This window comes from Haliaeetus albicilla, chromosome 1, assembly GCF_947461875.1.
Source record: "Haliaeetus albicilla chromosome 1, bHalAlb1.1, whole genome shotgun sequence".
In the NCBI taxonomy this organism is placed as follows: Eukaryota; Metazoa; Chordata; class Aves; order Accipitriformes; family Accipitridae; genus Haliaeetus; species Haliaeetus albicilla.
The window spans coordinates 71866906-71883497 of NC_091483.1; the positions used below are offsets into that span (position 1 = coordinate 71866906).

General features: G+C 37.6%; 1 protein-coding gene across 3 annotated transcripts in view; it reads left to right on the top strand.

The window, feature by feature from the left end:
* WFS1 (wolframin ER transmembrane glycoprotein) overlaps nucleotides 1-16592 on the top strand; it is a 36433-nt gene that overhangs the window by 7539 nt on the left and 12302 nt on the right. For all 3 annotated transcript variants that reach the window (XM_069793974.1, XM_069793963.1, XM_009927054.2), the window contains exon 3: nucleotides 14286-14368. In XM_069793974.1, coding sequence (XP_069650075.1) covers nucleotides 14286-14368 — 83 coding nt within the window. The remainder of the gene's footprint in view (nucleotides 1-14285; nucleotides 14369-16592) is intronic.

The window sequence follows — 16592 nt, forward strand, 5'->3', positions numbered from 1 at the left end:
ACAAATCTCTTGCTCTAGAATAGAGAACATATGGGAAAGGTATTTGTACTGAGAGCTTTGCAGACAGAAATCAATTTCTTATGTTTGTTTATAGATGTGGGGAGTTCTGCTTGTACTTAGGAAGGTTATGAGGTTTTTTCTGTCTCTTGGAAGAGGATTATTTTATACATTGCATGACTTAGAAGAATTTATCTTCACTATTTATAAATTCTAAACAGTTTACAACACATTGTAACAATGTACAACAGTGTGTCTCCAACACATTGCTAAATGATAGCTAACAAATAGGGAACCTCTCTAATTTACAAATATTTTCCAAGTGTTAGCCTCTTCCACTTAAGGTTACAAAGAACCTTTGCTTCAAAGCTCTATTTTAGCACTTCTGTGTCTTTATTTTCTGGCAATTTGCTTGTACAGACTAACTCTTGAGGCAAACTGAAATGTTTGTGCAAAGCTTGAAGAAATCTCAGAAAAATCTTTGATTGTTAGAAGGGGAGGATTATGCCTTGAAGTATTAATTACTTAACAATTTATCTGTCAGTTTATTAATGCCCCTTCAAATTTTACCTGTAATTATTCAGGCTCCTGGAAAACTCATTTGCCAGGCATTACTGTGGGGGAGAAAGGATTCTATCCAAACAAAGTTAATGACTGTATTTTCAGATAAAATTTTGGGACATAGTCATAGTTGGTGCAGAACAATGGGAATTGGCTTTTTCAGGTCTGCTGCTATTGTTGTCAATAACATGCTGGTGTTTTTACCATATGTGGGAATAGAATTGGACACCTGTTTATTTGAGGAAAGATTCTCCATCTTTGCCTCTTTCACCATTTGAAATGCGTAAATGTTTTCTCTGGCTGGTAACAAATATATTGTTATTGATAACAATTTTTGCATTCACACAATTAAGAACCAGATTAGAAAAGTGCCCTAACTCAATCTTCCTTCATTATTTTTCAGGTGGATTGATTTCCTAATCTGTGTTAGTTTATGATAACAAAATGTTTTTCTAGCATAGTCCCAGAGTGTTAGAAGGATAGAAATGAGCAGCTGAAGAAGGGTGGAAGGGGAAGAGGTTAATTTACTATTGTGAATAATGTAATGATATAGGAGTGGCTCTCTGAATCGTTAGATGCTAAGGTCTCAAGGTTCCTATTGTACACATTTAGAAATTTAATCTAGCAGTTGGAATACAGTCTTTCAATTTAGTTTCCTCCAGAAGGAATCCAGTGTGTGTGTTCCACTGTACAAACAAAATGCATTAAATGGGAACAGTTGGAAAGTTAAAAGCACATTCCTCATCTGAACTAGTTCTCTAGTATAATGCATCTGCGTTCATCAGCAGCAAGAACTGCTAACTTCTGGAGGTATTTCACAGTGGCTTTGGAAGAAAATATTTGGAAGTACCTAATACCTGTACATTCATTTGCAAATAAAACTGTGACAAATCCCTGTTACACTACAGTAATCAAGGAGAGGCTTGAAACTCTTGTGCTGCTAGATGGCCACTTGCAGTAGCAGAAGGCCCACTTCATTGCGAAAGCTGGAAGGTGAGACTGGAAACAGTAAGCTGGGAAATAAAGCCAATCCTTTGCAAAGTCAGTTAACTGTTAGAAGTCCTTACTAAGCAAGGTAATAAGGCACTGTGGACTTGCAAAACAATTGGAGTGTGTCCTTTTTAAGGGCCGCTCTGTGAACTGCTAGTATCTGTGTGGTGAAGAACCTAAACTGCATAATTGCTGAGATTCCATTGAGCATTGTGCAGGTTGTTATGATAGCTGTAGTCTTCACCTACAAAAATATGTGGGCTTGGTGAGGTTTATGATCTCAATTCTTTCTCACATTGCTTTTCTGCAGGTTGCGTTTTTCTTTCTTTTTTTTTTCTTTTTCTTTTCTTTTTTTGGTAGGGAGGGTTAATAATGATGATTATTAACCAAGAAATGACAGAAAGCTTATTTATTTTTAACTTTCCAGTTTTGGAACATGTTAAATTTATTCCAGCTCATCCATAAAGGATTTAATCAGAGATGCCTGCATAGAAGAAGCAGTAGGGCCATCTCATTAGTTGTGTGTAAAATTAATTTAATGACTTTAAATGCTCATTGTACAATAATAGCTATTCTAGGAAGAAAGACCTTTTAAGAATAGTTTTCCCTCCACTTAAAATTTGTAGTCTCTATAGTATCATCATTCTTAGTCTTCCACCTACATGCTTTTTGTTTTATTGCTCTCCTGACAATTTGCCTTCATTTTGTGGGGGTGCAGAAGTTGTTCCCTTTTCAATTTAATGCTATTTGATGACTTGCAATTGTGATGTGACTAAGACTATTACCATATCTACAAATGTATTGCTGCTCCCAGAGAAAGCAGAGTTGAGTCCTAGCCTTTAACACCTCTGTAAACAAATGTTATTCCCTTCTATCCCATCCCTGTTACCACCTTTAAAAATAGAATGCCTGGCAATGTATGCTAATATAAATATTTTTAACTGTTCTGGGGGCAAGTAGGACCATCTTAAGTTCTAATCATGGAAGTTGAAGTGCATGGAAGAAAACCATGCAATGTACTCTTAATTGTACCAAGCCCTTACTTTGCAGTTAAGATAAGAATCCAGGAGGCTTCTGAATGGATGAAAGATTCAACACTCATGGATGAGCAAATAAGCATCTAAAGTTAGTAAAACCATTTATCAAAGCAACGATGTTTGTTGTACAAAATATTTCTCCCTTTCCAGTCAGTTCCTCTGTGTGTGTCATTATATTCTGTATGTACAAATCATGTTTATGACATGATGCTTAATGCCTCTTTTAAGTGGAATGTCAGTCTTCCCAGAAACTTCACTCCTACATCTGTACTGCACACAATACCACTGAACTTTTGAAGCTTGTGGAAGGTGAGTAGGATGGTTTCTCTAGAGACTCAAACTGGCTCTGCTGAACACTGAAAGCTCAACAGTACAATCCAGTGACACACAAAAGCTATTAGAACCTACCTTTTTGTTACAAAATGTACATACCAACTTCTAAAAGCACATTGATAATAGACAATCTACCTGTAGATGAACAGTTTAAATCGTTTTTCCTGAAAGAAAGAAATTGGACACTTTTCACATTGGAGATATGCATACATAGCATCTTCTAGCAAATGGAGGGATTTTTATTTTGTCATTAATGTGTGTATGCCTTTGCTTCTAAGTACGTCTGAGATTTTAGAAAGCTTGTTTCATAGCGAAGACAAAATCTGTAATAAAAAGCTGTGTGCTCTTCCCTGAAAACTTTTAATTTGTTGGATTTTGATTAACTTACCAGATTTGTGCTTGCAGAAGGGACTTTTCCTGCAAAATATCCTGTGTAACACTGTATCAGAATTACTACCATACACTTCCAAGAGGGACTGGAGGTATTACATAGGACATGACTCGAAAAGGAATACTTTCTAGGGAGATTTTGCACAAAATGTGTTCTGCTGTATCTGTTTTGGTTTATATCCATGGGCAGGCATGCCCTTAAGCTTTCGTTTTCCTACTTTGGCTATTTATTGCTTGAACAATTATGCCTGCATTATTTACTTTGTATGTTCATGCATTCTTGTTGCTTGCTTCCTACCTAATGTTATAAAATCTTCATATTTCAACATTGTAAAATTTTCTTCATTGGATTGCTGAGAATCTGCAAGAAAATTATTTTCTATAGCTATTATATTTAATTTGTGACCTTCTTAAAGCAAATTAATTCAGTCTTCTAACATAAATTAACTGCTTCATGTTCGTGACAGGCGGTTATTTCTGATGTTCCAGTCATGCTTTGTTTCTTTTTCTTTTTAGTAGTCCAAAAAGATCAGTTGATTACAATACAGTCCTGTCATAGTTTTGAACTGTGTAGTCAGACCTCTGCTGACTTCATAAGAAGCTATAGCAGCTTTTCTTTCTGACTGCACCCTAGCAGAGGTAAATATTGGAGGAATAGAGAACAAGACCGATGAAAGCTAAGGAGTAGGAGACAGAATTCCCTTATAACAATGGTTTGAGAATCCCATTCAATTGGCCAGAGCTGAAAGACGCCAGTGCTTCAAAGCAGTCTGCAAATACAGAGTTTTTGCAGGTGGGTTGTCTTTAGCAGCTGGATGCTTGGTTTTTAAGAAGCCAAATGATGCTTTTTCTCTTTTAGTTAATTTTAGCCTTATTCTACATAAGGCATTGACATCCAGAGGACAGAACACGTTTTGGGGCGCTTAAATGCAAACTGAAGATGAAAAATGAATGTTAAAAAATTACTGGCTTCCAGTAAGCTGATTTTCTTTGTGGATGTTTATGATAATAATTAAGGTGATATACGCATCCTTTCTGTGCCCCACCCTAACTTCCTTTGGGACAGGATTTATAGCATGTTTCTGAACTGTTACTGGCTGTTTCTTTTTCAAGCTAATCCGGTGCTGGGTTAGATAGCTACAGTTTAATATAAACTCTAGTTTTCCTGATGAAACTTGCAGCACAGAGTGCATTTATAACTCTGAACTTAATGATAGTGGAAGAGTTAGACTCTTATCTGCAAGTACTACTTAGGCACTTTTATTATCTTAATATTAAATACGGGATAAGCTTTACATGTTGCACTTCACAGGCATGTTTTTGTGGAAATCTCTAGACAGAAGATACAATAAAAATCCAGCTTCGAGTTCATCATAATGAAAAAACCTCTTCCATGACTCTCAAATACAGTAACTAATCCTATATTTGTCTTTTCTGTGTCATGTCTGTCTCCACCTACCCATTTATTTGTTCAACTTGGTGGGAGGGGTGGAGTTGAGCAGCGAACATAGGTTATTCGTACTAGTATCCTCTCAAAGTAAAAGCACTTAATTTTCTTTGTAATTCAGATGCTACTCCCTTTCAGATTCAATTACAGTAAGGCCTTCTTGCTAAAGCAGTGAAGTGATATATGCCTGAAGCTTCAAGTAAGTACAGTGCTGTGCAATGTGACAAAGATCAGTTCAGACATCAGTACACTTCATGGTATACGGAGAATTTGTTCACATGTGGGAGAAGATCTAATGTCAAGCAAGACATTCTTTCCTCCCCACTCCCACCCCAGTGATTTAGCTGGTGGAAAGACCTGTGGATGAAAGCTTGTTCCATACTGCTCTTCATCAAACATGTAAATTACTCTTGTCAGTTAATAACATGGAGCTGGGGGAAATGCTTGACATCCTGCATTGAGTAGCGAGCTTACTGGATAAAGCTAATGAAAATACAAAGCGCAGGTTTTTTTTCTTCTGGATGCCATCCAGCTTTTTCTTCTCTCCTACCTGAATTAACACTGGAGCATTACAGTTTGTGCACTCTGTGCAAAGGCTCGCAGAAGTTGCTATCAATTCTCAGTATTAATATTAGAGAACCCGAACGGTGACAGACTTTTTCTGGGTCAAGATTCTTATTATCTTTTTCATGGGAATCCTTTACACTATTATTTACAGCATGCCTGTTAGAGCCAGGGACCTTTTTCTAAATGCAGTGCTAGTGCTGTCATTACTTGATTTTATTCATATTTTACGAAGATGTTAAAGGTGTTCAGTAGCAGTTCTTCTCAGAATGTTCCTTAGCACCTTGCAGCCTAGAGACTTTCTTGCTCAGTGGTGAGATCTTTATATTTGATAGTGCTTTCTGGGCTTTTTCTTCTACCCTTGGTTTGTGCAGTTGCTTTTTAAAACTCGTATAAATATTTGGCATTGGCCAAATACTTTTAACCTGTTGATGCCCTTTAGTTTTTGGATTTGGTAAGACATTGAGTAGTCTCTCTCCGTTTACCTCAGTTTCTTCCCCAGGTTAAAAAGCCCTGATAATAGTGTCTTACTAGTACTGAGCTGTTTTTTTCGTAAAACAGTATGTTACAACTCCAAGGCTTTATTCTGAGTGGTAATAGTTCATAGCTTATCACTGTGTGTACAATGATAAGACATCTTCCTGGTTTGCATTTACTGCATTTCATCTGGCCTTTTATCACTTAATCAGTCATTAAATACTTTTGCAGGGTTTTTTTGGGGGGGGTTGGGGTTTGTTGGGGTTTTTTTTCAGTAATTGCTTCTGAGGTGTTTTTTTGGCTTGAAAAACACAGAATCATCAACAGACTTTGTCACCTGCATGTTAGGCCCCCCCCCCCCTTTTTTTTTTTCATTCACACATAAATGCATTGAATAATATAGGCCTTATTGTATATCCCTGTGTGTCTAAGCTGATAATCTTTCCCCTGGGAGAATGAGAGTAGTGTATTTCTATTTTTCGTTTTTCATTCCTTAATCTCTTACTTATCCACGTAAGAGCCTACATTCTAATTTGTTTAGAGGACTTCTGTGACAAGCCTTACTCGCTGCCTTTGGAGATAGGTGGATCCAGCTCATATTTCTGTCATCGAAACTTTTGGCTGCTTCAGGGACATCTTATGTCAAGGCTTTTTACACAAGCTCTTCTGATTTTACGCAGTATCTTTTTTGCCTCTTCCATAGGATTAAGTTTTTTTTTTTTCTTTTACATATTTGCCCTGTATGGATATCAGATTTAATGGTCTCTGTTACAGATCTCTCTGGTATCATACTTGCTGCTTTCCATTTCTCAGTTTTAGGTGAGAGGCTTCACGCTGCTATGTATAGTTCAATAGAACTCTTGGATAAACAATTAAGAGAAACTACAGTTATAAACACAATTAAAAGAAACCATAGCTTCTTTGTTTGAGACTCCAGCACAGCAGCTTCTCAATGCTATTATCTGGCAGAGGAAAAAAATAACCACCAAAAAACAAACCAACAATCAAACATCTTTTAGTAGATCTTTTACTACAGCTTTGTCTTTTTCAAATATTCAGTTGCCCTTGAATTGTCCATAGGCCCTATAGTTTACCTGCTAAGCTTGCTTTACCTGCTAAGCTTGCTGCACCTTGTGAGCTGGAAAAAGCATAAAAAGGTAGTAACAGGTTCTGCATTGAGTTCTTCTCCAGATCTTTTTCTGTTGGTCTATCATGGTATATATTTTAAATTTATTGCTTTTTCTATTTTTCTTTGTTTTGTCATGACCTTAGCTTTACAGTGATGCATTCTTATTTGTAAGAACTTTCCTTCTCTTCTTTTTCTCAATCTGGCTTTGCTTTTAAATGTGACTCTGGCAAATTTTTAGTTTCTGACACTCCTGTCTGGGTACTAAATCTAACTTGCCGCTACAGGAGCGGCTCACTGTTGTGGTTTAACCCCAGCCGGCAACTAAGCCCCACGCAGCTGCTCGCTCACTCCCCCCTGGTGGGATGGGGGAGAGAATCAGAAGGGTGGAAGTGAGAAAACTCGTGGGCTGAGATAAAGAGAGTTTAATGGGTAAAGCAAAAGCCACGTGCACAAGCAAAGCAAACCAAGGAATTCATTCACCACTTCCCATGGGCAGGCAGGTGTCCAGCCATCTCCAGGAAAGCAGGGCTCCATCACGCCTAATGGTGACTTGGGAAGACAAATGCCATCACTCTGAATGTGTCCTCCTTCCTTCTTCTTCCCCCACTTTTATCTGCTGAGCATGACGTCCGATGGTCTGGAATATCCCTGTGGTCATTGGGGGTCAGCTGTCCGGCTGTGTCCCCTCACAGCTCCTTGTGCCCCCCCCAGCCTGCTCCATGGCAGGGAGGTGTGAGAAGCAGAAAAGGCCTGGACTGTGTGTGAGCACTGCTCAGCAGTAACGAAAACATCTCTGGGTTATCAACACTGTTTCCAGCACAAACCCAAACCACAGCCCCATGCTAGCTACTATGAAGAAAATAAACTCTATCCCAGCCAAAACCAGCATGCTCACTAACCGCTTAAACTAGGTTCTGCACATTGCTCAACTAGAAGCAAAAATTGTTCTCTGTCTTTTGGTTTCTCTGACTAGTTACCTCATGAAGTTATTTATTAAATGTATCTAAAAATCTTATCATGATATCATTCTTGAATGTGATACTTTCTGGGAGGTAGTTGAGGTCATTATTGCTGTTTTCTGGCCTTTTTGCTGCTCTGCTCTTTCTCAGTGTGTCTTAGTTGTGTTTATTCAAACAAAACAGCAAGGAAACTGCATTTAAAAACCTGTATTTAAAACCACTCAAATTTGGAAGATTGTTTGCGAGATTGATTACTTATCATTGCTTGGCGTGCTTTGCTGGGCCGCCTTGATAGCAATTTTCATCTGCAGCAACTGGCAAATCTGCTCATGAAATGGTAAAAATGTGTACGTGCTTTTTTAGGTGCATATTCAGTGAGCTTGGAAGTGTGTTGCCACTGGCCAGGACTGAATGTAACAGATATATTGTGCATACGCTTAACTCTTCCTGACTGTTTTCAGTCACTTCAGGAACACTTGCCGGACTAATAAAATGGAAAGGCCAATCCAGAAATCTTGTTTCGTATCTTGTCATCTCAGATCCTTATTCTCCCCAATCCATGGGTTTTTTCTTCCTCCTGCACATCCCTGTTACTTTTTTTTCTGAGCCCAAATTAATGCTTGTAGTCATGATTATCTAAAGTGTGTATGCCATATGGGTTTCCTTCGTACACTTAGTGTGGGTGTTGCTTAATGCATTAATCTCTTTTTCAGTAGAGTTTCCCTACAGCTTTAATACTCACTTGTAAAACGTGTAATTTCTTTTAAACTTGCATATTTAAAATGAATACTTTGTCTTCATTATTGCTTCCTGTCTGAGAAACTGCTTTCAGTTTTCCTTTTACCCTGTTCTCACTGGGTTTCCACCATTCAAAGCACTTGGAAGTGCCCAGCTTGCGTTTGTGTAAAAAATGATTTATTGTGTATAACATAACTGTCTTGGGGCTGGCCCCTAATAACTGCATGAACAAATAAGATCTTAAGCTCAAAAGGCTAAGAGATTGTGATCCTTTAAAATACCAATTTTTCACTGTGGTATTTGTTGTTCATGGTCTTTCTCCTCTTGTTTTATCTGGAATTCAGGTGCTGTAGCTGTGACTTAAGAAGAAGGAGCTGTATGTACCTGGCCAGGGGGTGGTAATAGCAGGCAAAGTGCTAAAACTCCCTTGGTCTGGGTAAATCCACTCTACTGAGAGCTTTAATGTGTATGTGTTGGTAGGAAAGTAAATAAACAAACACTTTTATTATTCAGCATGCACTCTATTGATTCTTTCTGCATGAAATAACTTTAATAGTTTTTTTGTTGTTGGGGTTTTGGGGGGTTGTGGTTTTTTTTGAAGGAAGGCAGTGATTCCTAGTGGTTAGAAGAGCACTTAGAAAATTGAGGTTGTTTTATGTGATGGGGGTGTGTGTATGATCCACTCTGTATGTATATATACAACTAAAAATCTTTCCTTACATGAAAGTATTATTATTTATGTGTCTTTGTGTTTTACAATTCATGAATGGAAGTGTCATACACAGTGTCATTTAAAATGCTATTTTTTTGAAACAATGTTTGTCTAAAGTGTGTGTAAAACATTTTGCTAAATATGTCATCAGACACTTCGCAACAAGTCAACCTAACTACAATGATGTACACGTAATATGTTTCACTTGTATATGTTAATGCTATTAGAAAGGTTGGGAATCTTTTGCGTCCATCACTGATTTGTGCTAGCATACTGGGCAGAAAATCTTACGACAACCACAGTGTACTCTGGTTGTCTATCAAATCTTTTCCATTGTAAAGATTTCTTATCGAGATTGTTTAAGTCCATTCTTCAAAACTTTCTATGAATGTTGAAGAGTTTGTTGTGTTTTAATCTTTGATGTAGTCCAAAGATGAGTCTTAACATGTATATTTAATCAATGATGTCATCTCCCTTTTGTGACTTAAAAATTTTAAGCACTGATAATCTTGCAATCTCACTTGGACTAATCCACTACTATGGATTAACTGCCTTCTTGTCAATTTAATTGCCACATTTCAGAGGTAAGGGACAATAATGGCATCCTAGCATAGTATTGCATAGTATTCTTTGAAAAACTCAAATGTTTCTTTTTGCCACATTTCCTATTTCTGGTCAAAACCTAACAGAAACAGTAAAAATGCCTGCCTATGCTGAAATGAATGCTAAACTTCTGTTTAAGCCTAGAGCAACAAAGCTGGAATCTCACTTTATGTAGTTAGTGTGCCAAGTAATGTGTAAAGTTTCAAAAAGTAAATAGTAGTCTTTAGTTTTCATCAGCCTGTTTACAATCTACCTATATAAACAGCTGTGTTTAGACTTCTGTATGCTGAGTATTTTTCCTGGAGTTGTAAAACATACTTTTTACTAGTAAACAGAAATGACTCTAGTAATGTTTTGACAGCACCTTTTAAGTCTATCAGTTAATAATACGCAGTTTCAGCTTAGTCTTCTAAATGCTGTGTATGACTGTGAAATGCATACAGGTCTTTATCAGTTTCATTGTATGGAGTCTTTTTTAGTAAGTGCTTTAATAAAATAGGTTTTAAGTGACAGTTTTAACCTGTTAAATGAAAAGCCTGAATATCAAAAGTGGATATTTCTGTAGCCCTTCAGAGGTTTAAATGCTTCTGTAGTATGAGGACATAAACACAGCAGACTCAGAAATACATCTGCTTCATCCTTTGCAGATCACAATTTTTTTTTCTACTTTTTTTTTTTTTTTGAGTGGAACTGAGAAAGTTAAAGGATACCATATAATTTCATTTAAGACTTAATCACATAGAATAATAAAACATTAAAATTTTATTAATAAAGTCATTGTTCAAATATCCACTGAATAATTTCTGTTGAGTGACCTGCCTCTGTGAAGGTAAAATTAACTAAATTGGGAACTGAACCACAGAGCAGCCTGATGATGAACTAAGGTTTACACGAGGTCTTGGTGGCAGAGTAGGAACTGCAGCCAAATATTAAGTACTAACCACACTTCCACGTCCCTGTCCTGTCTTAATTTGTTTCCTATAGGAATGCCACGTGCCACCTAAAACTTGTGTGCTTTCACTTGCCTGCTTTCATTTGAATGACTGTGGTGCTTGTGAACCTTGAATAACTGATAGACTTCATTGGCTTATATAAATGCACCTGACACACAACAGCTAGTGAAGTCTATTTTAATTGTCATAAAAGATACATGAAGTATTGTAAGATGAATGTTCCTCTCTTCTGGAAATTTTTATATTCAAGACAGAGTAAAATTTGACATTAAAAAGACATGAGTTTTTAGCAAAGCTGGAAAATAAAAGCTTCTACTGACAGCATTTCCATTGCAGTACTCTTATGTGGGAGGAATACACATCAAGACATTTTCTGACTAAAAACATGCTTAAGAACAAGGGTGATAAGTTATAGATCACCACTTTTTATGGTATTTTTATGGTGGGTGCATTTACTCCTGTGTAGTATGTGTTCTAATGTTGAGCTGAATTGAAGGAAAGTGCGTGTTGTCCATCCTTGTTCCAAAACGCATTTTGACTGTTTTGGACCTTTTACCTTCAGAAACTGACCTAAATACTTTATGAGAAAGTAAATTGATATGGTAGTCGTGAAACTTGAGTTGTTCATGCTTTATCTTTTTACTTATCCTCTTGCTTATCCTTTAAGCAAAGGAAAAATATTGCTAGTTATGGGAACACTATGATACTAAGCTATTTTAAATTTGATCTCCAAAACACTCTGCAACCTGCTGTTCCACCCTTGCCCTACAACTACAGAACCAACCCACAGACATAAGTTTAATTAACTATCTTATATTTATAGGTCACATGTGAGAGTACATAGAAGTGATAACTGGGCGGGAGGGATTGGGCAGTAGGTTGAAAATAACAGCAGAAAGTGTTTCTTTCCTCTAGCAGTCAGCTCTCTTAAGGAAAACATTTCAACAATTTTGCTGCAGTACCAGCACGTTTTATTTTCTTTTCTCAGTGAAGGTGGTAGTTGGACCATAAGGCTGCACATTTTTAATTTTTCTGTTTGGTTGGTTTTTTTTTTTACTGTCTTCACAAAGAACGTTATTTACATGTTAATCTGCAGTGCAATTACAATAAAGTAACTGTATCCTAGTGTTGAAGAAATAAAATGGGAATGCTTTACAGCTTTCTATTGTAATAAGTGTTCTTATCTAACAAACATTCATCCAAGCAAGAAGAGGTGTAAGGGGTCAGAGCCATGCTGTGCTCCTATGTGTGGCAAGTGGAGCAGGAGAGAAAGGAAGCGGCTTTGCTTGTATAACTGCCAGAGAACTGCCTTTCTTATGAGGGTTTGTATCAGTTTAGCAAACAGCTTTCTATAGTTTGCTTTTTGTGTATGTGTACGTAAATTCCACTTGATTAGCAAACACTAACTTCTGAATGGTGCCTCCTATATTGGTTTATCCAGAATATCACCAAAATGTTTGTCGTGTTCTTCTCAACATGTAGAGAACCTGAACAGAGAAAAAATGCATTGCCAAGACAGTTGCAGCTGAAATTTTGATGTAAAAGAAGTTAATGAATATGAAAGCACAGGAAGAAGCAGAAGAGTAGTGTCTTGCCCAGCTTCTTTCATTTGGGTGGGGCAGATGGATGAATATTATGTTTCTTTCAAACAATATGCTCTTTCCTGTAACTTCTTGTTTATTGTTAGTAGAGAGCCCCTGAATGATGTCTGCTGGTGTGAGTGGTTCCATCTGGCGAACAGGATTCTGACTTGTTTAGAGTTCAATCCTGTTGGTTATATATCAGGGCAAGGAGATGAAGTGGTTAATTTTGCTGGCATGATGTTTGCCTATTTTACAATAATATTTTTACAGCTTTCTGAACAGACCAAGTACTAAATGAAAATTATTTTTCATTATTCACCCTGTTTAGCCAGACAACATGTTATAATCTGGCATTACTATTTTTCCAAGCGGAGCTTGGCAGACAAAACTATGGCCTGGTGAAGGAGAAAACTTACTTCATGGTTTGCTCTTGTTAAAATACATCCATTTTAATGAAAGCGTTGGCTTGTAGCCTGTTCTTGTTTGGAAATAGTCCCAGTACCAGGGATGTTAAAGAATGTAAGTAGCCCTGTTCTTCAGGAGATTATTTGGAATGGGGTTTATTTCTTCCTTCCTCCTACCTTTTGAAAAACTCTGATACTGAATGGCACCTCAGCTGCTGGGGCTGCTTACCAGCTTCTCGTGTTATTGCTGCCCAAATTAGGTAGAGACTGAAATCTGTAACTGTGAGTGGATGCCAGAAAGCTTCTCTCAGTTGGTTTCCTATGTTTGGAAACTCTGCTTCCTAACCATACTTTGTCATGCTGTCTGTGCCCTCTGTATGTAGCTACGGAGTGTCACAGTGCGTTTGGTGACCTTGCAGGGTAATGCAGTATGTACGGGTCAAGCTTTGGCGCTTACTGTTGAGTTTGGATCTTCCTTTCTAACTACAATTTTAGGTTGGCTATAAAGCTGTTATTCTGAATCAGTGGTCTGTTGTCCTTTCTTACATTTACCCAACTTAGAGCGTACAAGTTGTATTGATTTTTCCCTTTAAAGTTCTCCCAAACTAATTTATGAGAAGTCATCTCAAAAAAAGTAGCAGTTCTGACATATGTCAGCTTTTCCATTAAACATACTCTTCATTTATCAAGTAGCATGCAGCATAATGTTGTTTACAAACACTGGATGTCAGATAAAGCTCTCAAGATTTTTTTCTTTATTGTTGACTGGTGGAGCAATATGATGCTTTTGAAGAAAAAAATTGTGTAAGTCTGTATGTGTACAGTAGATAGGAGAAAAAAATTAGGTGCGAGTGTGGAGCTAGACACAAAATAGCGAGGTTTATAAGGTGCAGTCATTGTTAGTTTCTGTGTGCTCCAGAGACTGAGGAGCTGAGCTTTCAAATATACTGGACATGTTTTAAAGGCTGGTTAATTTTTCAAAGCTCTTGGAAAGGCTGCACTACTAAATAAAGAGGCTGCCAGGGGAAAGACTGAAGTGCGAGCAAGAATAAGAATAGTAATAATACAAAAGCTGATCCATACTGCCTGTTCCACGTGCACTTATATTTATCGTAATGAATATTCCGCTATTGAGAAATGAATTCTGTGGAAGTAAATGAGAAACTGTAAATTGTATGTGTCATCCTGTGGCAGGTACCAAATAACAAGTAATGGTAAATACGCTGAAGTACAACACTGAGATGGAGTGTAAATGTTGTAATGAGTTCATTTCCACTGTTCTTGCAAAATACTTGTGTTGGGTTTTTTAGATACGATCATTTAATTCTTCAACCACATAAAGCAGTGATTTATAAAATACTTTCAAATATTGCTAGTAAACAGTTTTCTTTATCAAATTAATTTATAGAGGGCATGAAGGAAGAACCTGAAGTGCTCTTTGAGGAGCTGCTTGAGAGGGCCAAAGCTGGAGAGCCAAAAGCACAAACAGAGGTAATTTTATATACTCTTTGTCCACTCTTGTTTGCTCTTAATTCCAAAAACAGCACTGCCTGCTGTAGAACTATTATCTCTTCTTTAGTTGAACTGCATCTGTTTTGATCTTAAACTGTTCAAAGAAAGGTGATGCCAGATGGTTTCTCCGCCTTAAGAAATGCTGCTTGCTTGGGAGTGTTACCGATTTCGGGTCCAACTCTTGAGTAAGCCTTTAGGATGCATATGAAAACAGGGAGGGTAGGCTGAGAGCATGGAGAAGGTACAGAACTACTTTTGCTTTTTTTTCTACAAACATGTGCCAAAGGGTTACTTGTGGAGGTGTGCAGATAGGGACTATTAAATGCTGTTGGTTCAGCACTGCACTATGTACAAAGATACCAGGACTCTTAGGTTGGACTCTGTGGAAGAAACTGCTGTTGAGGTGCTTTAGCAGGAACAGAGATTGGTTGATGTTTTGCTCTTATACCATTCCTCTGTTGAATTGGCACATTTTAGAAAAGAAACCCCTCCTTGTTTATTGAAATTAGCTATGTTTAGTTGTGTAATGGCAGATATAATTGAATTAATAATGGCAGTCCTGTCCCTGTATGTGGTAGCACTTTAGGTGTCCCTTAAGTTTTAGAAAAATTGTACTAGTTTTCTGCTGCATTCCGTTGGCTGGTGTATTGGTCTAGTATAAACAGCTTAAAATTGTTTAGAAGGGGTTTAATTTGTGTTTAACTTGGCTAGTGTTTAACTTGAGCATTCTTTTCCAGCTTCAGTTTTGATAGCAGAAGGGAGTGGTTATGGTCTCCTGCTCGTTGGCGGTTTGGGTTTTTCCCCAAGGATCACCAGTCTTTTTGCAAATAAAAATAAAAGTTGGGGATGGGAAAGAAATCCTTTTAAAGCTGGTTAAAAAAATATGGCAATGCCAGGCTCACTCCCCACTCCATCTCAACTTGTTTGAGGGGCAGGCTGTCCTTGGAGTTGTAACCCAAGACAGTAACAAATTCCTCACCTTTGGAACAGCTGATGGCTTTGTGGTGGATGAAGCCTTAGCTTTGAGAGGAATTGCTGCTGTAAAATCCACGTTTTGGCTCTACTCCTCCACACAAAAGAAAGCAAACCCCATAAATATTCTTTCAGGATATAACTTCCAGTTGAGTAAGAAATACCTTATGTAATCTAAGCCTATGATGTGTGCATATGTATGTATATAAATAATAATTTTTTAACCTGCTCTATTTATTCCACCTTCACTCCCTTCCTTTAGCTCTTTAACTGTGTACACTTTCTATTCCCACACAATAATAGGATTCTTGTCATAAAGAGATCCAGCATACAATTTTGCTTCAGTATGCACTCAGGATGAATTGACTGCCTGAAAAGGAGCCCCAAATTCAGTCATTTCTTTTCTATGCAATCAAATTTCTTCTGACTTGTGGAGAGGGAATTAACTTATAGTTTTTAAAACCCTAAAAAATATATATTTCTTCTCTATTGTTGAATACACCCCTTTAGAATCAGTTAGAAAAATCTGGGTTTATTTCTTACATTTGTAGGAGTACGAATGAGAAGCTGAGATGGCGCTGTTGTGCTGTTTGCTAATAATTATGAAGTCAAACACAAGAAATCACTCGGTTCGCTGGCTTGTTGTTATTACTATGAGTTTATTCAAAAATAACCCTGCAATGACTACGGAAATAAATGCACTCTGAGTGGCTGTCAACCTGTATTACCGTATCTTTATGTAGTTTCTTTATTGAGAAATAACTGTACAGCAATTATGTAAATGAGACACCCACAGCTGGAATTCTGTAATGGAGAAAAGGCAACTCTGTCTTTAACCAGAGGATCTCTGCAAGGGCAATGCTTGAGATAACTGCCTCGGTTAGCAAAGCCTACAGGTGAGAGCAACCTTTGGAGAAGTACACTATGAAGATTGGTGTTAAGCATACCAACTATGACTTCATTTCACAGTTTTAGTTTGTGGGAAAGACTGAATCCCTGACTGCTTAAATGGCAAATCTGAGGTTAACACCTTTTCCCATCAGTTCTGCCTCCTGTGATTGCTGCAGGCCAGAACTTTGCAGCCATCTTTAGGTAGGAGCTTTGCTATGAAAGTGAAAGGTGCCTGTTACACAGGGCTTATTCAGAGAAAGCTGGTAGACCTTCCAGTAGTATTTTGTGGAAAACCTGGTTGTTATGGGACTTGGAGGTGGTTTGGCTTATTTTTTTTGCT